The 22,581-nt window shown below is 37.7% G+C and overlaps 2 protein-coding genes and 1 non-coding gene across 3 annotated transcripts; 1 reads left to right on the top strand and 2 right to left on the bottom strand.

The window, feature by feature from the left end:
- Positions 1-5,741: 5,741 nt before the first annotated feature.
- nop2 (NOP2 nucleolar protein homolog (yeast)) lies at positions 5,742-18,631 on the bottom strand. The gene is made up of 16 exons (XM_007249800.4): positions 18,454-18,631; positions 16,932-17,058; positions 16,777-16,813; positions 16,581-16,639; positions 16,228-16,475; positions 15,893-16,133; positions 15,572-15,771; positions 14,027-14,116; positions 13,837-13,924; positions 13,599-13,739; positions 12,681-12,820; positions 12,463-12,552; positions 11,966-12,088; positions 7,023-7,120; positions 6,794-6,930; positions 5,742-6,708 (listed from the first exon to the last, which is right to left on the bottom strand). Exons 2-16 carry the CDS (start codon positions 17,035-17,037, stop codon positions 6,227-6,229), a joined length of 2,280 nt encoding a protein of 759 aa, XP_007249862.3. The 5' UTR covers positions 17,038-17,058; positions 18,454-18,631; the 3' UTR covers positions 5,742-6,226.
- Positions 14,234-14,373, bottom strand: LOC125802845 (small nucleolar RNA SNORA29). The gene has a single exon (XR_007439895.1). It is a non-coding gene; the product is annotated as a small nucleolar RNA SNORA29 (small nucleolar RNA).
- A 948-nt stretch (positions 18,632-19,579) lies between the features above and the next one.
- On the top strand, positions 19,580-21,646 carry gtf3c6 (general transcription factor IIIC, polypeptide 6, alpha). The gene is made up of 2 exons (XM_015605905.3): positions 19,580-19,981; positions 21,154-21,646. Exons 1-2 carry the CDS (start codon positions 19,725-19,727, stop codon positions 21,488-21,490), a joined length of 594 nt encoding a protein of 197 aa, XP_015461391.1. The 5' UTR covers positions 19,580-19,724; the 3' UTR covers positions 21,491-21,646.
- Positions 21,647-22,581: the final 935 nt, after the last annotated feature.

Genomic DNA, 22,581 nt, shown 5'->3' with positions numbered 1-22,581 from the left:
ACACTGTGGGGTAGAAGAGAGGGTATAATTTGCTTCAGATACAGAAACATGGTGTGATGGTAGTATCATGCGTACATGTCCTCAGCATCCTCATGAGATAGCAATCAGGGCATTTGATTGGGATGATAGTGCTTGTAAAATGCTTTCTAATTTCTACATTTGTTTCTCCTTGATTTTATCGTATTATAAATGTATCAATACTGGCTTTGTAACACTTGACATTTGGTGATATTGGAGATATTCCATTATGAGCTACCAATTGCTTAGAACACTTCAAATGATCTCCAGGCCTGTATGTATTTTTTGTGAATCAGAATAGAAATCTATGTATCAGTCAAATATTCAGTTACTTTTAGCCTTGTGTAAATTGTAAAATGTCAAACGTATTAAATTATTTCTAATCGTCTACACTTTAATTGCAACCCAACTGCTTCTATTCCGATCAACTGAGGTGGTATACAAAAGCAAAATGAGCAAAAAAATGTCACTTTCCAGGTACTAATGTCCCTGACTTTATGTAAAGGTGCTGGTGTTGACAATAATCCTTATACATTGTATTCAAAATGATCCTCTTTTTGCAGCTTTGTTTTCAAACATTGACTGTATGGGCTGAAGTGTGAATATCACTCTTTAAAGCTTTGAAACCAGATCAGTGAACAGTACAATTAATAAAAACAGATGTTAATATTGATTGTAATAATGATGTACAAGTGTAGAGAACTTGGTTGAAAAAAATGGAAAAGGGCCTCTAAATTAACTTTTAAAAGATTTGTAATAATCACACACCTATTTCTTTGTGTATAGCCATACCTTTATTGTTTTTTTTTTCTGGTGGAAACAGACCAACAGACTCAATATGTTAAAAAGAGATAAATAATTTATAAATACTGGTTATAATTACACTACATACATTTTCACTGGTCAAATATGTATTTTACAAAATCAATGAATCTTTATTTTACAAACAGGGTAGCTAGCCCTATTACAATAATATTTTGTGGACAACATATTGTCCCAGGAATTGTGATAAACAATAATACAGTCATTTTAAGAACATTAAAATGCCATGGACATAATGATAATAGAATATTATAATACAATTCTATTTTTTTTTTTTTTTTACAAATTTGTAATTAATCATATTGGTAAGTATACACTTTTTTCTTTACCTACTTTAGTCCACACTGTGAGTTAAACTAAATTAGTTAAATTTAATGGTTTAAACTTCTGGCATTACAATGTGGGTGAAATTTTGAGTTCCTGGCTACAATAAAAGCTGACAAAACCTCATTATTCTAATAAAAACGCAAACAGAACTTGGGGAATAAATTACTGACAGAAAATGCCACCTCCTTTATTTAACTTTCTTTAACTTTGACATCCCTGAAAAAAGACCACCCACAGAACACGGTGGGCCAGTTACAGGATTTCATAACAGAGCAATAAAGCAAGTGTTAAATGACAGAAAAAACGAAGAGGTAAGGGGGAGTGTTTGTGTAAAAACTGTTGTCCGTGCTTCACCTTGCAGAAGTGATGAATATAAGATATGTACAAGCCTCCCACGCGCACATACCCCTACACACCTTTTCACTCATAGCTGCGTGCGGAAGATCATTGTAATTAAGTGTGTACAATAGCATTTAATCAGCTCAGAGTGAGAGGAGGTGAATCTAAACTACATTAGCCACAGGTCTGAGTGCTTGCTGTAGCCTTCAGCACGGCCCTCCATTATCTCCCTGCATGCCGGCAACAGCACTGTAATTAAAATCTGAGCTTTTGCCTACACTCTCCGCATTTCAACACAATTAAACGCTCGGGGCAGAACAATGGCCTGTAATTAAGGCATTTAGAGTGCTTTTTACTGAGACAGAAACTACACACTCTCTCTCTCTCTCTCTCTTTCTCTCACACACACACACAGAAAGTTTATATTCCTATCTTTGTAGGATATTTCCACTCAATGTATGTAAAAGACGCTGAGTTTTATCAACCTCAAGGCAAATTCGTGAGGAATTCAACCAAATGTTGGATATTTCATCAGGAACAAACAAATAGGGGTGCATGAGATGGACAAGAATGTGACACCGTTGAATATTCTGTTATCAAAGTAAAGCGTGATACCTTAATTTCTACCAAGAGTCTTTTTAAAAAGTTTATTTTATTTATTTTTCACAGTTTAATGAGTAGCAGTTTCTGAAGTAAATTTTTTTAGACTCTCACCAAGGACTCTACATGTCCTGTTTGACCGGGGGCAAGCAGATGGGAGCAGCCTGGTGGCAGGAAGAGGAACGCTATTGTGTAAGTAGAGATCTTTTAAAGACAGGTGAAAGGAAGCTGGTGATTGGTTAAGGCGAAGGTGTCGTAGCCTTTAAGTCTCCTGGTAGAACTTTCTCTGGGCTTTCATAACTTAAAGGAGAACTCCGGTGTGAATTTAACCTTCGTTGTAGTAAAACAAAAGAGTACTTGCCTTTGTTGAATACATGGGCGTGGTAGTGGGGGGAAAAGTGGACCTGACTACCCAGGGCCCGAGTAGGGAGAGGGGCCCATGAAAACCCTGATTTTTTGCTAACGTTCCTTGTGTACTGGCATGGATAGGGGCCCACTGACATTAAGACTGTGCAGGGCCCAGAATTTGCTGCTACACCCCTGGTTGAATAGCCCACCTCCGCTCTCCCGCAGCTTTCCAAGATCCAGTGATTTTGTGCGTTTTGCCAAGCACTCTTTACGACAGGCGCTTCAGAGCATTCACTTGCTACTGCAAAAACAAAAACACTTTTTACATCATTATCCAGGCTCAAAGTGCACAAGAAGCTTATTTAAAAAATTGTTTACAAACCTTAGCGTAGCCTAATCTCCGGGCATCGCCATCTTAAAGTAAAGCCATGATCAGTACAGTGATGGCGGCGCCCAGGAATTAGGCTATGCTACAGGTTGTAAACAGTGTTTTTAAACAAGCAACAACAAAGGTTAGTACTCTTTGTCATGATTTACTACAACAAAAGTCAATTTTTATCAGAGTTCTCCTTTAAATTAGTTTGAGATAATCAAAGGTTGTTCAGCACTTGGCTTGGCTGCACAATTTTATCCCAGACTAAAGGTCTTAGTCTGTAACATACGAATGACCATATTACGAGTTAACAAATATAAACGTGGGTTATCATAATATATTTTTTACAGTGCTACGTTTAATGCAGGCCAAAATGTTATTTAAACAATAACCTTCAACATCTGAAATCTGAGAGCTGAAAGGTAAAGGAACTTACACTTATTCTCTGTCCACAAATCATATTTTCTTTAAATAATTTGTTTATAAGCCAATTCTGGCAGTTTTTTTATGTTAAATTACTTTTACATCATCCACTGTGTCTGAAAATGAGCTAAATACATAGTTGCAGACACACACTTACACACACATACATAGATTTGTCTCTCTCTCTGATCTCAGGGCGTGTTGCTACGTTGCCATGTTGAATGGTTTGACCTCCATCAGCAGCTCTGAATACTGTGGGGTCAGATGGCTGCAGGTCAGACTTTCCACAATGGGCTATTCACACAGTGCAGACAGAGCTAAATAAGATCCAGCACAAGAGACTGACCCGTTCAGACACATCATGTTCCACCTATAAGAAAAATATGGGTTTATGTAGTTTGCCTGTACTGGCTCTACAAATCCTTCTCAGTCAGATGATTTGTGTTGCCTCAGCTTTAGCATCGATTCTGGCCTTCAAAAGATCTGACAGCATTGGTAATGATAAGACAGGTAATAAAAAGAATAGAAAAACACTATGATCACTTTTGACTTTTCAATAGCTTTTACAGACTAGACCTATGTGTGATATGACTGCTCTTATTGTATGAGTATTTAAATTTAAACCCACTATATTCAGAAGGCACACTTTTCTGTCACATATTTTGCTGTAAACTGAAGCAGTGTGGATAACCTATAAAAAGATGAAGGTAATAAACTGGACTCGATATTAATAAAAAAACCAAATTATTTATAATTTTTATCCTATTTTCTCCCCAATTTACAAGGCCAATTACCCAACCCACTCATTAGGACTCCCTTTACCACTAGTGATGCCCCAACACCAGGAGGGTGAGGGGCATCATCTCCGACACGTGTGAATTCAGCCATCACCTCTTTTTAAACTGCTGCTTATGCAGAATTGTAACGAGCGACTCGGTTCCGATACATCAGCTCACAGATGCCTTGTGCTGATTGACATCACCCCTTGGACTGATGAGGGGAGAAAGCAAGGACAATTTTACTCTCTCACGGCTTCGGTAGCTGATTGCAAGCTACATGAATAGGATTCAAACTGGCAATCTCCTGATCATAGAGGCAGTGCTTAGTCCGTTGGACCCCTCAGAGCCTCCATATTCATTAATGTATGCTGACATACCAAAAAATCTTGGGAAAGGAGTCACTTCTCTGTTCACATGAACAATTTTAGCCAGTGGCTGCATAATTATTACCACCCACTGCGCTGTGCACTCCTATGAAATATTCTAGGTACATGCAAGTAGTATTAAATGGGAGCACAACTTTTTAAAAAATGGAATATCCCATCCATCTGCCACTCACCATCAGGCCTCACTTTAATCAATGTTAATTAATTCCTCAACCTCACTCACAAGATAACACCTCTCAACATATCGTCACTGTCCAATGAAAAACAAGTTTCTCCAAAACAGCAACTTTACAGGAGAGTGAAAAAACCTTCTAAACTTTTAATGGAAGTCAATGTAAAAAGAGTTTATTTCAGGTCATTTTAAAGAGCTTCGATTGGTCCATTTATGAATACATTTTGGCACAGTGTAGGGGACAGGTTGTCTGTCGACAAAAATGGAAATACTTGTTTCTCATTGGACAGCGACGATATACGGGTGTGGAGGTTCCCAAGCCATCCCCCGAGGTAACATGTCATAATTAAAAATCCCACGATTTTAAGCAAGAGTGCATATGCAACTTAGTGTTGTGGAATTATTACACTACATTGTATTGTATTAGCGAACGCTTTTATTCAAAGCAACTTACTAATAAAGAGGTACGTTAACAATAGAGGGGACATAAAAGTCCAAGGAAAAACAGTCCCTGAAGGATGCCAAATGGGTATTATTGGGATAGAGGAAGAAAGATGGAAGAAATGAGGAAGGTGCGCAGGAAATAAGGGTTAGAAGTAGCTAGTTGCTAGGTAGTAGCTAGGTGTTAGGAGAGTTAATGCTTGTTGAAGAGCTCAGTGTATAGAAACTCTCCTGATCTGGTATCGTAGGGTAGTTTGTATGAGAACTACGTATGAGAACAGTCAGTAATGCTTTGTGTGAACATTTGCCAAAGCAAGGCGACATTCACTTGAGAATAACGTGGCCGAGGAGTTAACATCAATGCAATAGAAATTATGATGAGAGGCTAAAGAGACTATTTAAAGTGAGTGTAAGCAAAAAAAAATACAAATATTCATTTTGGAGGTCGGTCTCTTTCCCAATTCCAATATTTTTCACTCAATACAGATTTCAAAACACAAGGAAGGGTGGTGAGCATCTGACTGAATACGGCCAAATCCCCAAAGTAATGCTAGTAGAAAGTCTAGTAGAAAGTCTTTTTAAAGTTTACCTGGACAGTAAAGTTAGTTACTCCAACAAAAGCAGGATACACAAACAATGAATGACTTTCATTCACAATCCAAACACTCAGCCCTGTATTGACATACACTAACTAATGATTCAAGAAACATCCATTCTTGTATTAAAGTTTATTCTGCCACTGCAGCATCAGGGACAACATAAACACGAGAAAAACATTTAAACCTTTAACGTTAGAAAAGATTCTCTTTAAATCTGACTCTCAAAATTCATGCATTCTTCCCCCCCTAATCACTGCAACGGTTCTGACGGAACAAAAAGTATGAAATCAGATTCATACACATAACTCAATATGTATGTAGACAATATGTATATTCATATACTGTTCTTCACAATATACTGTGATTTTAACAGTCCAGGGTCTGAATCCTTCTGTGATCATACAGCCATAGCAGACACAGACGTCTTATTTCAGAGGAAATATTTTGTCCACAGTTGTGCTCAACGTCTCTGGGAGAGGTCAATATGACAGATAGACACTAAAGTCACACAGGTTTAGTATCGGCTATTTTTTGTCTTCCCCAGAATCACGTTGAGTCAGAAAGCTGCTCTCATATCTGCTCTGAGATAACAACACATTCTACAATCCAGACTCTTGTTTCTTAAGCATCTTTTTTAGGGTCTTAAATTTATTTTTCCCCATTCTACTCTTTTTCTGCAAAAGCTTCTTTTTATTTTTGTTTGTCTTCGTCAGCAAGCTTTCTTCTTTCTTCCCAGCCTCAGACTTCTTTGAGGTCTCTTCGTCTACTTTGGAGACTTTGAGGAGCTTTTCCTTGGTCTTTTTGTCTTGCTTGGAATCCTCTTCGTCCATTCTGGCGATTTTCTTCTGTTTGGGGCCGTCGTCTTTTAATTTTTTACTTTTTACTGCTGGCTTGTTCTTGGAAACCACTTTTTCTGTTGTTTTGCTGTCGCTGATGGTCTTCGATGTCTGCTTGGTCTCTGTTTTCTCCTGTGATGGGCTTTTGTTCTTCTGCTGAGGTTTGCTCTTTGCAGGTTTGCTGTTTTTGCTGGGTTCCTCTGATGCAACTGGAGTTTCTTCTTCGGCAGGCTCTTCTTCTTCTTCTGTAGAGAAAGTGGTTCAAAATCATGAATGAAGAGGAAGCAGATTAGATCAGTTTAGTTTAACAAGAAAAGGCTTTGATCTTACTCTGGTCTGCTGGTGCAGTGGGGATGGTGTTTGAGAACTTCTTCAGCTTTGCCACGAAGAAGCCGTCCATGTTGTGAGAATGTGGGTAGAACCTTCGCGTGAGCTTGAGTGAAGGGTGGAACCGTTTCTCTTTAAATCTGTAGAAAAAAACTCAGGTTAGTTGCTACAGAAATTATGTTAAATGGATTGAGGAAGAGGTTAGAAGGCCTGTGTCGTGTGATTACAGTACCTGGTGAAGCCTTCTTTGCCAAAGTCTAATCCTGTGGGAACCAGTTTAACATTTCTCTTCTTTAGGGCATAGTCTACCACCCACTCGTTCTCCTCCACCTAAAACATCAGATCACATGCATACAAACACATTTAGCCTCCATTTCAACCTGGAAATATTCAAAAAGGGAATTTACTTCAGAGACTGTAGTATAATGACTGTGTACTAAAGGGCACACAGGGCTGTTTGAAGGTGCAGTTAGAAAAAATAAATCCATACAAGGATTAAATACGTTTTTTTTTCAGTATTTGTGCCCAATTTCTACTTTAAGGCAGATTGAGTAGGATTTACTGGTTTCACGGTGGTTACATTCTAAAGCCCAAATAAACACAGCAGGAGGGATTGTGTGTGGATGTGGCCAAAGCGAACACTTTGTCCTCTCTGCTGCTGCTGTGGAATCTCTCTGGACTGTGTGTGTGATGTGCATCTGCAGTCCAACAAACTTTTTTTCCAGAATTGCTGAAACCACCTTCAGCAAGGAGGAGGAGGAGGAGGATTATCCTCCCAGGATTAAAGAATAACATTAAATAAGGCTTTATTTATTTGAACAGGACTGTTCATTAAGATTGTAAAATTCTATTAAAAGAAGAAGCCATTTAGAAACTGTAGTCAAATGAACATGGCAGTGATTTTTCTATCGAACAAACCAAAGAATCTTTTGACCAATAGGCATTAGCTGTAGCACACAACCAGTGGGCCCCATTCAACCAACTGCTCTCAAAACCAAAACATCCCACTAAAATCTACTTGTGCAGCTTCCCTAAAGATTCTGACACAGGCACACAGCTGTAGTCTTTTTTAACATCTGCAAATTCTGTGAAGCCGATTTCGCTTTCCCATGCATAGCCGGGAGGGTTCAGGTCATTTACATGTTTAATGTTTGGCTCAAAAATGTATATGACTCTTGACCAAACCAAAACAAGTGTCCTTTCTGAATATTAAACAAACCAAACTTCTAAAATGTTTTAAACTTTGAAACTATTTTTTAATTAAAAAAAAAAACAACAGAACAGATATAGTGAACATTACTATTCCTCTAATTAATCTATTGTGTCAGTTAGTGTAGTAGGGTTGCTGTCAGACTGCTTGACAGTATCACTGGCTTATGCAAGTCATAAGGGGAGGCAGGTATGTCTTCATTAGAGGAAAAAAGTCTCATCTTAGTCTCATCTAAATAAAACATGTAATATAATACAGGAAATTGACAAATCCTGCACCTAACAGCTGGAGTTATGCATAGGGCTCAGCCAGGATCTACTACTCACTCAACTAACAACAATAGCAAAACCACCACAATCTGATACTGGCTCGACAAGAATCCAGAAGCACAGCCTAACACTATGTTCATGGTCCATTGCCTCAACTGCCAAGTAACAGACCTACCAAAAAATAACCTATGAACAAACAGAATCCCTCCTTAATCTAAGCTCACTTCCTTTAACTATGGCAACAACACACCTACCTAAGCACAATCACACACAATAAATCACATTATAAGTTGCGTGAGCAGAACACAGCAACCACTACCATCTGATACTGGCTTGACAAGAATCCAGAAGCATAGCGAACTATGTTCATGGTCCGTGCCTCAACTGCCAAGTACTCAGACGTCTACAAAAACTCATGAGACAAATTATTACAAGAGCAGGACCACACCAATCCCCTTCATCCAAACTCTAACACAAACTTCAGTGCAAGCTCTTCTCAGGGGTCATCAGGCAGGCACCTTCCTTCGTCAGTGTTTCGCTGAATTAGGCCCATGACACCTCCAGAAGGCTCAACAGTGAAGTCTGGCGTCCCAGACCCACCCCCCTCCAAGCTTGCTGTAGAAGCACAAACTCACTCCCTTCCCCACACAGCCTCAGCCCTTCTGAACCACAACCACTGACTAGATCTTTCAGCTACATCTGACAACTCCTTCACTACAGTCCTTAGCACACGACCTCTAATTCCGAATTCAGACAGCAGTCTTGTGGCAGACTTCGCAACAAAGCCTCTAGTACCTACCTCTACCGGTCTAATATACGCTTGCCACCCACGCTCTCTCACCTCAGCCACCAAGTCTGTATACTTCAGCCTTTTCCTTTCATAAGCTCCATCTACCTCATCTTCAAACGGAACAGTCAGCTCTATAAAATACACTATCCGCTTACTTTCAGAGTACAACACTACATCCGGCCTCAAGGTTGTAACCAGAATGCACTCTGGGATCTGCAGTTTACTACGTACATCCACTAATAACTTCCAATCTCTCTTACCAGCAGTTTTCAAGCACTGTGCTGTTTCTCCACTATGCTGCCCCTCACGCACAAACGTGATTACCCTACTGCAACCTACCACGGGCATGTTATTAACTTCTAACCGTTTCTTATCAAGTGCACCTGCAAGAGATCTAAGTACCTGATTATGCCTCCATGTGTAGCGCCCCTGGGATACTCACCTTACATGCTGACAAAATGTGCTTCAGCGTGCCACTTCCTGCACATAGCTTACAACTTGGATCCTCACCCACCCACTGAGCAAGGTTTTGTGGCGTTGGCAGAACATCATATGTAGCTCCCAAAAGAAACTTTATACGGCCTGTATCCAATCCCCATAACTCTCGCCAGGTGATTCTCCGCTTCTCTACACTTTCCCATCTCATCCACTGCCCCTGTTTACTCTGCCCTGCTGCTTTTGCCCTCCTTGCTTCCTCCTCCTGCTCACGAATAAACCCTGTAACCATACGCCTTTTCTCAGGTGATGTGGCCTTGCCGAATGCTTTCCAAGAAACATAAAAATGTTGAAGAGCTGACATTCTTTTTTTCCCCCCATTGACCATGACTGACAAATTGCTATTTTCAGTTATTAATAACAATTCAGTCAGACATTTAATTATGCTGCTAATTTTTTTTTTTTAACTAATAGAACAGCTTCTTGAAAAATTATTTGGGATATTGTGCCCTGCATTTGTTGGCTATTGTAAAAGTCTAATTGGGTGCATTTTGATTCATTTTTGACCGCTGGAAAGAATAATGAAGTTATTTTTTTTCATGGATCAACACTATATGCACAAGTGTTTGTGGACAGCGCATTTATCTAAGGCTTCCAGATACTTAAAGTGGCATCAACTGCTGAACCAAATGTGCAAATGCACACACACAGCTTGTCTAAACCTGAGCTGTGGAGCAGTGGAACTGGGTTCTCTCTGGAATGATGGTTCTCCATCTAATGCCTTTGGGATGGGTTAGAGACTAATGCCTGTCCCTGTATGCAATTAAATTCTCACAGCAATGCTCAAGAATCTGTCTTAAAAAATCTGTCTGTTTACTGACACTAAAGGGTTTATACACTTTTTCAACAATAAATCTCCATGATTTTTCATGACTTTTCCATTCCTTCAAAGCCAATTTTAATGACTATACGATTTCTAAAACATCAGTGCAGTCATGGACAATAACAACAGAAATCAACTAAACCTATAATCAAAATTGATTATAGCAGGTCTAAAATGAATCTGATAAAAATGTTGAAAACCAATCTTTACTAATAAAATGTGTGTCAGATCCTGAGAGCTCCATTGTGTAGGGTTAAATTACTAAATTAACTCTGAGCTGATGTATGTGTTAGCTCAAAATAGTTTTCTCCATTGATAAATGAAAACACAAAAGATTTGTAAACCAAATTTCCATGACTTTTCCTAAACTTTTTGGGTATTTTTATTTTTCCAAAACTTATCCAGGCCTAGAAATTGCCATTTTCAAATTTCATGACTTTTCCAGGTTTTTCATGACCGTACAAACCCTGCACTAGGAACATGTACTCCAATAAAAGCAAGATAATTTTTGCATCTGACGAGAAACAATGAATAAACAAGTGTCTCAATATGTCTATCTAATACATCTTAAAAATCAAGTTTTTTAGCTTATAACTGTCTTTTTTGAGCTTAGAACTTGTTTGTTTGAAGTTCTGCTTGATATCTCAGTCAGACTGGCGTAACCAATCACTACGCAAAAGGGCTATATTTGCGTCATTCTCCGCTATTTCAGGCAGTTGTGACCTATTAATCTCTTCAAGCGACTTGGCAATTTCTAGCCTAGGTCACTGACTTTGCACTAAATCAAACACTGCCTTCACATAGGCAGCTTCCACAGTAAGAGTACCTGATGCATATAGTTATATTCTTTCCATCCTGCTCCAGTGAGAGACTCAAACACATCAGCCATGGCTCAGATGTTTTCAGACATTAATGCTGCAGGGCTTTGGTGACCTGCTTAGACCCCATATAATGGTCAGTTTCAGGACATGTTGGAGACAGTTTATTAAAAGGTTTTGTTTTCTTTAAACTGTTTGCTTCAATTAATCAAACATCACATTAAATTAAATCACTGTGTACTGTGGAACAGGTAGACTCGATCTGTATTCTGTATTCATTCAGCTGGACATTTAAATCGGTTTGATCTAAGGTGGAAGTCTTTCAAATATTAAAAGGCCCAATCTATTTGAACTCAGGTGTACATAGCAGTGCACTCATGTCTTCGCATTAGTGTGATGCTTAGTTACCACAGTAATGTATAAATCGCTGGCTCTACATAGGTAGTTAGCTATAAATGTTACCAAATTCTGCTTAACTTTGAATTTGCTTTTTTTTTATTCTTCTTTGTATTTATTGGTAGACTTTTTTTTAATTAGGGGTGAAATCAGCCTCCCCGTCCTGCAGATGCTACTTGTATCCGGGTGCAAAAGTCACTATGTTATTAAAATCAACAGGACATAAATTAATATCTCTGCTCAACATCGCACTACAGTAAATATTTCAGAAACTGCTGCCCCCTGACAAAATACTCCTTAACTAAAGTGTGTTAAAAAAAAACACACAACATAGTAAAAAACTGTACTTTACTTTCCCTTGTCAGCTCACTTACCATAATAGAGCAGGTGCAGTAGACCAGGTAGCCACCAGTCTGAGATTCTGCATTAACAGAGTCAATGGCCGCCAGAATCAGCTCCTTCTGTAGATGAGCAGAGCGCTGAATATCTGAATCATCCTAAAAGTGAAAAGAAACAAGAAAAAATAGTTAAAAAAACAAGAGAAAGTGTTTTTAATTTTATCTAATCTAAAACATTTATTTACAGTGGAGCTTTGTGGAAATATTAGTCTTTGTCCGTACCAGCATTGATAATCTGACTTTATTCATAAAAATCAATAAGTTCAGTAACACTTAGTACACACTTGTCACGCACCCAACGCAGAAGCTCTTAAACGGAAAATATGGGAGTTTCTGAAAGGTCAGTTTCTGCCAATAGCAACTTACTCACCATAAACAAAATCAATATAATGTTCATGAAGTGTTAAGAACTACTCAGTGATAAACATCGTAGTGACAATTCCTTGATACATCATACATTTTTAAAGGCCTACCTTGCTAGTTTTCACTGCTGGGTCTTTGGAGATGACCCCTGTACCCGAGCAAGGAGCATCCAACAGCACTCTGTCGAAACCCCCCATGACCTGTCATTCACAAAATAATAAATAAATAAAATAAAAAAAACTCCACAGGTTAGGTAACAATGCAGGAATGCAGAAGGCACCAGTAATAGTACTAAAGCATCGGCACAATTTAATCATCAGGAACTGACCTTGGGGAACTGTCTGCCGTCATAGTTACAGATGATGGAGTTTGTAACACCCAGACGATGGATGTTCCCCACAACACTCTTCAGTCTATCTGCACTGGCGTCATTAGCAATGATCACACCTGTGTTTCTCATCAGCTGAGCTACAGGATACACAACACAAGATATTCAAAGAATTAAATTACAAACTCAGGTAAACACTTTATAACTTCAGATTTTTTAACTCAGATTCCAGCACATTTAGCCATTTGTTTTAATGATTAATTTAAATAATTACATTTTTCTTAGAAGCACCATATTAATATTGGCTAGTATAATTTGCTCTTAAAACAGTCTCAATTATTTATTTCGCAGAGATTCCCCTGAACATTTTTCGTCAAAATCAAACAAAATGAAACATTTGACACTTTTTATCACCAGTAAATAAATAACATTATAACTGTATTTTTGTCTTGTTTTAGAATAAAAAAAGCAATGCGTGTCTGCCACTGCTATTTTAATAAACAAACAAACAAAACATTTGCAGACTCTTATTTGGGCAAACTCTTATTTGGGTGCTATTTTTTTCCATTTTGCACAGCAATATCACTGCAAAGTCACATAATGCAAAACTGAAAATAACTAAGTAATAATCAGTAAATAAGATTTTTAATATTAACATATGAATTAGCCGTTTCTGCCCTACAACCTAATGGAATGTAAGATTATGTTTAGGATATATACTGCATATATATATATATATATATAAATATAAGACATATATATGTCTTATATTATATATGTATAATCTAAAATCACTGCCCCGTATGCTGAAAGGCAGTAAAAATAAACTTTTGCTGTCTTTAACTTTACATTTAGTAAACTTTGAATTTCTTTATAGTAATATACTAAACAATAAGAACAGTAAAGTGTTCTCCTCACCCATATAAGTGGTCTTTCCTCCTGGAGCTGAACTCATATCTAACACGGTCTCCCCCTCCTGGGGTGACAGTGCCATCACAGGCAGCAGTGATGAAGCTCCCTGAAGCATGTAATGCCCAGCTAAATACTCAGGAGTTGCACCTGAAACAGACAGACAGACAAAAAAGGATTTTAACAATTATACAATTTACTTTTCAGTTAAATGATATGCCTCTAAACAACCGCCACATGAACTCACCTATGGGGACTGAGGAGTCAAAGATGACCAGGCCTACTTTAGACCACTTTCCCAGAGGATCAAGATTTACACCTCTATTAATTAGAGCCTGTGTGAACAGAAATTAAACAATAAGTCAAATAAACAACACATATATTAGTAGCTCTTATATTTCTAATAGTATTCTCAAGATGACGATTTTTTTTTATACCTGAGCCAAATCTCTCCTCCTGGTTTTAAGGGTATTGGTCCTAATGGTGACAGGTCTCTGGATTTCATTGGCCTCCAGAAAGTCGACAAGCTAAAATGATGACACATCAAGAAGACACAACAATTAAAACGATTATTATTTATATCTGTAAATAGATTTTAAAACTGACCCTTAAAGAAAACAAATAAATGTTACTAGCAGTAACTATGACTGATGTTCTGCCAGTACATATAGAGGCAGTGCGTGTAGCTATCTACCCCTTCAGACTCTGACAGACAGTTCATATATCCTGTTAGCATAGCCACACATCCTGAGCAGAGGAAGATGAATGGGACTAAAACAGGAATGCATGCATAAATTAAAGTATTATTACAAATGAAAAAAACTGTAAACACTAACTGTAAAACCAATTTTAGATGCAGTAAAAAAATAAAAATAAAAAGGAAAACAACCAACATTTCTGAGAGAGTATTTTTATGTACAATTTGAGAGAAATGTTGTCCATAGTTTAAAGAATAAAACAACAATGTTCATTATACTCAAATATATACCTATAAATAACAACATCAGAGAAACTGATTCAGAAACTGAAGTGGTCTCTTAATTTGTTCCAGAGCTGTATATAAATAAACACCCACACACCAACGTTAGAGCTTAACACACCTTTCTCTGCACACACTCGTATTTATGTTTGTATTTATAGTCTACAGCACTTACTGTCTATGCATCTTATCATGCGTTTGGTCTACTGACCTTGCACTAATGTTCCAGTTCCGTCATCTACCACTGTACAAAAAATCAACCCTAACCGTGTTGAACCCTGTATTAGTTTAATAACAGGATGTTATATTTAGTTATCAAAAGGCAGCCCGATAAAGGTAAAAACGTTAGGGAATGTAGTGTTAGGGGTTTTGCCCAAGGACTTTTATTAGTGTAGCATAAGGTACTTGTCTAACTGAGAAATTAAACCCTGGTCTACCAGAGTAAAAGCAGTGATGCTACCCAATATGGAAGTATACAGAAAATGGCGCTATGTATATTTTGACCATTATGATCAAGTTAAATCTCTGCTTTGAAAGCAAATTCTAATCTTGATAAAAAGCAGCATTGTATGAGTATTGATATTTCTTTACTGTAGGTTCTCCCCATCATCAGGAAGTGTAATTGGTGTTTGGATCTTCCAATAAAGGACATGCTTTACACATGCATTTCTGGACAATATGACCTGAGCTATGTAGTGTTAGTAGTCACACTTCTCACAAACACTGTCCTGCCCACTTTGCCAAACGTTACATAGTGCATAGGGCATCAGTTAGTATGCTGAGCACAGAGCAGCTTTGATAGACATTATTCTCTGTATTACACAACATATGATTTTAGAGCTGTTAATGGCAAATGCTAAAATGCTACATAATGATATTTTAAGAACAAGAATGTAAATACGGACTTCACATTTTTTTTACTAAACACACAGTAAATTAATTTAAGAGACAGTACTTTCTACAATCTTCCATGTTCAGACAACAGAGATGAAGATGTACACACCTCAGAGTGTGGGAACAGGTCCATGAGTTTTCCCATGAGGAAGGGATTGTAGCTGTAGTAAGTGCACATGTCAGACTTCAGCAGAGAGAGGTACTCTGTTCTCTCTTTCCCCTCCTCCCTCTTCTCACTGAAGTGAGAGAGCACGTCCACGTTGTCTTTAATCCTCTGGTGGATGCTCTGCAGATCTAGAGGTACAAGCTCTACAGGAAGGAGAGGTGTAATGAGTAAAAGGTCAAACTGATGATATTGATAAAAAGTCTGAGGTTAAATGAAGATATTATTGACTTTTTGGTTTTAAGGTCAGAAGTGTGTGTGACTCACCCTCTTTCTCTCTCTCTGAAGCACCAGGCAGTTTAAATTTGTCCACTCCATCCAAATTCATCTGTATGGTGTCGTCCTCATCCTCTTTGTCATCCATTTTTTCATCTTCACTCTCTTCATCATCATCTTCTTCATCCTCCTCCTCCTCCTCATCATCATCATCGTCGTCCTCATCCTCTTCCTGTGTTGTTGCTTTCTGCATTTTTTTCTGTTTTCTAGCTGCTCTTTCAATCGGAAGCAGCTGAAAGAGCAAAAGAATCAGAACAGAAAATTTAACACAAAATAGGTTTTACCATTTCTGTTCTGGCAATTTCAATAAAGAATATTTTACACACCTCCTCTTCCTCACTGTCTGCTCCTTCCGCTTCCTCTGCTTCACTGCTGTCCTCCATTGCTCCATAGTCGTCCACCATATCACCATCATCATCCTCATCCTCGTTCGCTTCTACCTCTTCTTTTTCCTCTTCATCCAGGTCCTCCTCATCCTCCCACTGGCTGTCACTATCCTCATCTCCTTCTGACTGTTCAAGTTTACGTTTTCGCTTTGCTGGAGTCAACCACTCACTATTCTCATCAGAAAACCCTTGAAATAATAAACAAACCAAAAAATCATTTGGATTAACTTGCATTTTGGCCATAGACAAAAGAAAAAGACAGCTCTCATGTAATCCAGATTTTAGTTTTTTACCTTTCTTGGGTTGTTTTTCCTCTTTGGGTTTCACAGTGACTTGCGTTCTTTTGAAAGCACTGCAGAAAATGAGTAAATTAATAAGTTATGAACTGAATAAACTATAACAGTGCACATATGAACAACACACATGCTATAATAAAAAAAACTCTGAAGGAAATGTGCGTTGATTTCAGACAGGTGAATGTTATCTTACCGTTTCTTTGCTCTGCTGGACAGTTTTTTAGGCTCATCTGAAACAATAAGAATATTAAGAAAATAAAATGGCAATAAATGCTAAATTCAATAAATGCTAAATTTGATAAATTATTTATAAGTTGGCATAAAGTTAAGAATCAGAACTTCTCATACCGTCTGTAATAAATTTGGCCAGCTCTGTCTCCGCCCCCTTTTGTTTCCTAGCCTTCCTTCCAGGTCCTCGTTTCACCTTGTTGGTGGGGTCAATTTTTCTGCCCATGACTGATCCTGTAGTTTTATTCTATAATAAATAAAAACAAAACATATTACAAATACAGTTACATTTATGTGTGTTGAGCTGTACAATACTATATTAGTCACCTCTGAAAAACGTAAAAAAAAAAAAAAGTTTCTAGATGTTATATAGATATTATATATAAAACATCTAAACATTATTAGAGAACATTATTATTATTATATTCCTTTTTTCTTTTTTTTTTTTTTGAAAGCTTGGGAGTCTCTGTGGATATATCAATATATACATTTCTATTTCGACTTGAGGAGCTGAATCAGATGTTTTAGAGCACGGAAGCTCCAAAACATGCAGGAGTGTTTTACCTGCATAATGTTGCCCAAAGGCATAGAATGAAAAACACTGTTTTTGTACATTTTACAACAAGAATGCAGTAAGAATATAAACAGGCAAATATAATTCTTTACATATTCTTTCACATAAACATATGTTCATTTATGACACACTTGTATGCCTCATTTAGATGTGACATGCAACATTAGATAAATCAACAAATAAATACAAAATAAATAAGGTACACAAAATGGTGTAATGACCAACAGCTTGGTTTGCTGCTCAAGTGCAACACTTTGCTATAGAGAGTTAAAGAAGAAAAAAAAACTTAGTTTGACTTAAAGCCACTCTCTACAAATCTGACACCCATTAAGATTGGATTATTTGAAGATTAGATTACATTAGATTAGAATAGACAACATTAGATTCGATTTAGGGCTGAGTGATATTGTAAAAATAATTTTAATATTCTTCAAATAAATTACCAATTTTCGATTATGTTTTAAATTTTTTGTTGTAAAACTTTAGTTTTTCTCATTTGTAAACAGTCACCATTTAAAGTTATGCACAAGCTACAGTTTGCTTTACATTTAATTTATTTTTTTTTCTTATTTTTTTAACAGTGCAAACGTAACCTGTTATGTATTTCAGTTAATTACAGCAAAAGTTTAAAACAAAAAGTTATTTACAGGTTTCTAACAGAAGCAAATGTCTGTCTACATAGATTCCCACTGTAGCTTCTTTATTAAAAGTCGTACAAAGTCGAAAATCCCAGTTTGAAAATGCCATTAAAACAACATTTTTAGCTTGACTTGAAGCCACTTTCCACACCTCTGTCCCCCCACTCATATACACACCTGCAAACATGTGGCTATCCACACTACTTCATTAAATCATAACAGTGCAGAATCAGATGCAGTTTATCAGCCACACAGATTAAACAGGCTGTGCTCTGTTCACAGTTAGGTACCGAGTTTCTCTTAGATTCTCTCAGACATGTGGAGCACTGGAGCTAAACCCGGCTAACAGCTAGCGTTAACTCGCTGTTACAGACTCGGGGTCTGAGTCGCTCTGAAATAAAGATATATTAAACAGCTGATCAGAACCTACCTCTACTGATCCGAGTTACCAGACTCCTCCACTCCTCACTCCTCTCTCCCTCCACCAGATTAGAGCAACTGAACCAGCTTTATTACAGCGATTCTCCACTTTAACACGACAGACACGCTCTCTCTCACACACACGTGAGATTTCCTCCAACACGTTGAACTGCAGAGGAAGAGCAATAGGTACTACTTCCGTCGCGCAGTTCTGACCAGCCCGGATCACAGCGAGCCTGTCCACTGCCCCTCTCCCCCGTTATATCAGAGTATCACTGCTCACCGATAGAGGAAGCCCGCGAGAGAGCCCTAAACTAATGGGCTAAATGGGGCTAAAGGGATTAAAAGTCCAATTAAACTTAGCGTTGAACTTATTTTTCAGGATATTCCTTTAATTTTAGAAAGTAAAATAAAGTATGTCACTAAAAAGCAAATAAACACTTCCGGTATGTTTTTATTTTTCTACAGTAAAGAGATTTTTGAGCACTAGTGATGCTAGCATTACTGCTACTGTGTGCTGAAGGGTTGGTAAAATGATGCTGAAGATTACATTAGATTAGATTAGATTAGATTAGATTAGATTTAGGTCTGGGCGATAATTAAAAATAATAATCTTGATATTCTTCAAATATATTAAATATATATTTATTTATTGTAAACATGGTGCCAACTTAACCTCCATGTATTTCAGTTAAATATAAGGAAAAGTGTAACATATAAAAATCACTGGCACATAAAAGAGTTCTTTACAGGTTTCTGACAGAAGCAAATTTGTAACTACTATGATTCACTCTAGCAGCTTCTATATGAAAAGCTTCGATTATCTCATTCTGAAAACCCCATTAAAACAGTAATCTATATATATACCCCACAATTATTAGAGAAAGCAGTGTGCAAGTACTAGAAGCAGCAATTGTAATAACTGGAGTTTAAAACATTTAAAATGATTTATTCGGTACTGAAACATTTAATATTATTCTGTGTTGAGCAAATAAATACATATTTTAGTATAAAAATGATCAAACATTTATAAACTCTATAAACTCTTATTTTGCTTAGTTGCTCCATATGAACCCATTTATTTTTGGGTTCAGTAGCGCCCCCTGCTGGTCGGTCAGACGCGGAAGTGTGTTTTCTCCTCTCTGGAGTCTCTCTGTTTCTGACGACATCGGCAGCAGCAGCAGCGCGCGGGTCAGGGTGCTGTAGCGGAGCTGCACTGTGGGGTCTTCTCTACAGTAACAGTATAGACCTGTATCTGCAGCTGTAGAGGAATACAGGGTTATGGAGGAGCAGGAGCAGGAGGAGTGGGAGGAGGAGGAGCAGCTGGTGGTGGCGGAGCTGTCGGGGGTGATAGACTCGGAGGCGCTGAGGAGGTGGGACGGCTGGTGTAAGGTGGTGGGGCTGGACTCTGAGCAGCCCGTGCTGCAGCTCGGTCGCTATGTGTTCGCTGGAGAATATGAGGACGCTGTGGGGACCTGCGTCATCTTCCAGGAGGAGGCGAACGCGCGCGAGGATCCCGCCTCCACACCTGCACTCAGGTATAGGCGTGTCTTTGGGGTGCTGTAATGTTGCATTAGAATTTAGACCAAATTTACTCAAAAGTCCTTAATCGTTCCGTGAATTTAGGGAATTAGGGAATATTAGGACTGAATCAATAAGGTTCACCTGCTTCAGAGTGTCCTATTATTCTATTGGCAGTAACGTTAACGTTACTTTCTTTACAGGTACGAGACAAGCTACGTGTTTTTATTAAGGTTTGTGTGGGACCACGTCCTGCTGGAAAATGAAATCCGCATCTCTGTAAAAGTTGTCAGCAGAGGGAAGCATGAAGTGCTGTAAGATTTTCCAGTAAAACACTGCACTGATTTTAAACTTGATATAACACAGTGATACTTGATGTAACACCAGCAGATGACATGTCTCTGCAAACCATCACTGACCATCAGTAAATTTAGCAAATTAATAAATTATTAATTATTTTTTAAATATTCATTTGGAAATCAAAGGACCATAGTCTGGAGGAAGAGTGGAGAGGCTGCTTGAGGTCTAGTGTTCAGTTTCCACAGTCAGTGATGGTTTGGAGAGTCATGTCATCTGCTGGTGTTGGTCCATTGTGTTATATAAAGTCCAAAGTCAGTGCAGTGTTTTCCCAGAATATCTTACAGCACTTTCATGCTTACCCCTGCTGACAACTTTTATGGAGATGCAGATTTCATTTTCCAGCAGGACTTGGCACACTGTTTTATTTAATGTTCTAATTTTCTGAGACAGTGATTTTTGGAATTTCAAGCCATAATAATCATAAACAATAAAAGAAATAAACACTTAAAATAGATTACTATGTGTGTAATACACAAGTTTCACTTTTTGATCTGAATTACTGAAATAAAGTAACTTTTCAATGATATTCTAATTTTTTAAAATGCATTAGTACCGTATACACAGTATGTTGCTTCCAGAGGTGATACATTTTATCATAATACACAATATACATTTCTTATCCGAATTACTTCATACTAGATGCATTTCTCTAAATTGGCAGACAGACATTTTTATTAGGCATCAAACTACCTTTACAATGTGTTTACTTTGAACTGTATCACATTTTGTTTAATCATTAGACATCTTCAACAGAAATATTAAAACATTATGGCTATAACAGCATTTATGACATCCTTTGTTTATCCTTTGTTTATCTGTTTGCACCCAGGTATATGTGCCACACGGCTAAGAAGCTCATGCTCCAGAGAACATTTCTCTCTGAAACAAAAGAAGGGGAGGCCAGGTCTCAGGGCATTGAGCTTCTGTCTCTAAATGAAGGAGATGTGTGCGGAAGATCCGGCATGGTGTGTCATTATACACTCGACCCAAAGGAACTGGAGAGGGTGAAGGCTGAGGCAGAGGACCAAGGCCCTGGAGTCAGTGACGAATCAGACACTGAAACAGCAGCAACAGAGCACAGTATGCTGGACGTGACGGAATCAACTGAAAACGCTGAGCAAGGAGCCGAATCAACCATTGCAGAGTCTGAACAGGAAAACTACTGATTGCTATAATGTCCAATAATGTTAAGAACATTTGTTCACATCAGTGAACATACGTGCTGCCTTATTACTAGGCCATTAGAAATATATTTTTATACAGGTTTTATACAAAAGTTTTGTCATGTAGAGTTTAGCATAATAAAAAGTTTGTAAAGCTAATTACTCTTTGAGTACATTCATTTATATGCTATTTATTAATTACATTTAATTATTTAGGGTCAGGTTTGTTGGGAGCAAAAAGGGCACCAAAATGTGCAGAACAGGGGAGCTGGTCAGAAAAGGATTTAGGATAAGGCATCACTAGTTCTAATAAAAGTAAGCAGACTTCTCAGTTAAAATTATTACATTTCTTGAACATTTACTGTCAGCTATGACGAAGAGCATCAGAAATCATCAGTCAAAAGAAAAGACGAATTTTACTAAATCAAGGAAAGCTAATTCACAAATAAGACTCAAAGAAACTATCTGCATCAAAGCAGGACAACAAAAAATAAGTAAAGAAAGCAGAGAAACAGGTCGTACTGCAATATCTTTTTATATACATACCATCTTTAAGAAGGGCTTCACTATGAAACTAGGTGATTAAACAGTTAAATCTTTCATATGCATGTTGGTGCTGTTTTAACCCAAAATAATCCATGGGGACATGTGTCATAGACCCTTAAAAAGCTGTGTAAATTTTCTTACAGCGCTCTGTCCTTTACTTTAACTCCTGAACTCCCTATGCTACATATACTGAACATCCTGAGTGCATTACAGGACAGTGTGTGAATCTGTGTTTGCGAATCTCATCTTATTTACAGAATGTAAGTGTGATGGGGTAATGCTAATGTTAATGCAGTAAAACTAGCTCCTTTTTTTTAGCTTCTATGAGTCTGTTTTAAGTTCTGATCTGATTTCTAAAACAAAATATTAATAATAATTAATGAAATTGTTGCTGTCATTTGGTGTGTTACATCATGATTTTAAACTTTACCACAACAAGAAACAAACATAAATTAGATGCTCACTGAATTGATCAGAATTCATTTTGAAATTGATATTATTTTTCAAAAATGGGTCTGGGCTCTTATGGCTTTTTAAAGAATTTTGTA

The sequence above is a fragment of the Astyanax mexicanus genome, chromosome 6 (assembly GCF_023375975.1).
Source record: "Astyanax mexicanus isolate ESR-SI-001 chromosome 6, AstMex3_surface, whole genome shotgun sequence".
Lineage (NCBI taxonomy): Eukaryota > Metazoa > Chordata > Actinopteri > Characiformes > Acestrorhamphidae > Astyanax > Astyanax mexicanus.
The sequence above is the reverse complement of the archived record's forward strand: the minus strand, read 5'-3'. Positions and strand labels throughout refer to the sequence as shown.

Coding starts and splice junctions, on each gene's coding strand:
- nop2 (XM_007249800.4), bottom strand. CDS start 17,037: ATGGGCAGAAAAATTGACCCCACCAACAAGGTGAAACGAGGACCTGGA. Junction 16,476..16,580: donor GGAAAAACAACCCAAGAAAG/GTAAAAAACTAA, acceptor TATTATTTCAAG/GGTTTTCTGATGAGAATAGT. Junction 12,821..13,598: donor AGGAAAGACCACTTATATGG/GTGAGGAGAACA, acceptor TGTATCCTGTAG/CTCAGCTGATGAGAAACACA.
- gtf3c6 (XM_015605905.3), top strand. CDS start 19,725: ATGGAGGAGCAGGAGCAGGAGGAGTGGGAGGAGGAGGAGCAGCTGGTG. Junction 19,982..21,153: donor GCCTCCACACCTGCACTCAG/GTATAGGCGTGT, acceptor GTTTGCACCCAG/GTATATGTGCCACACGGCTA.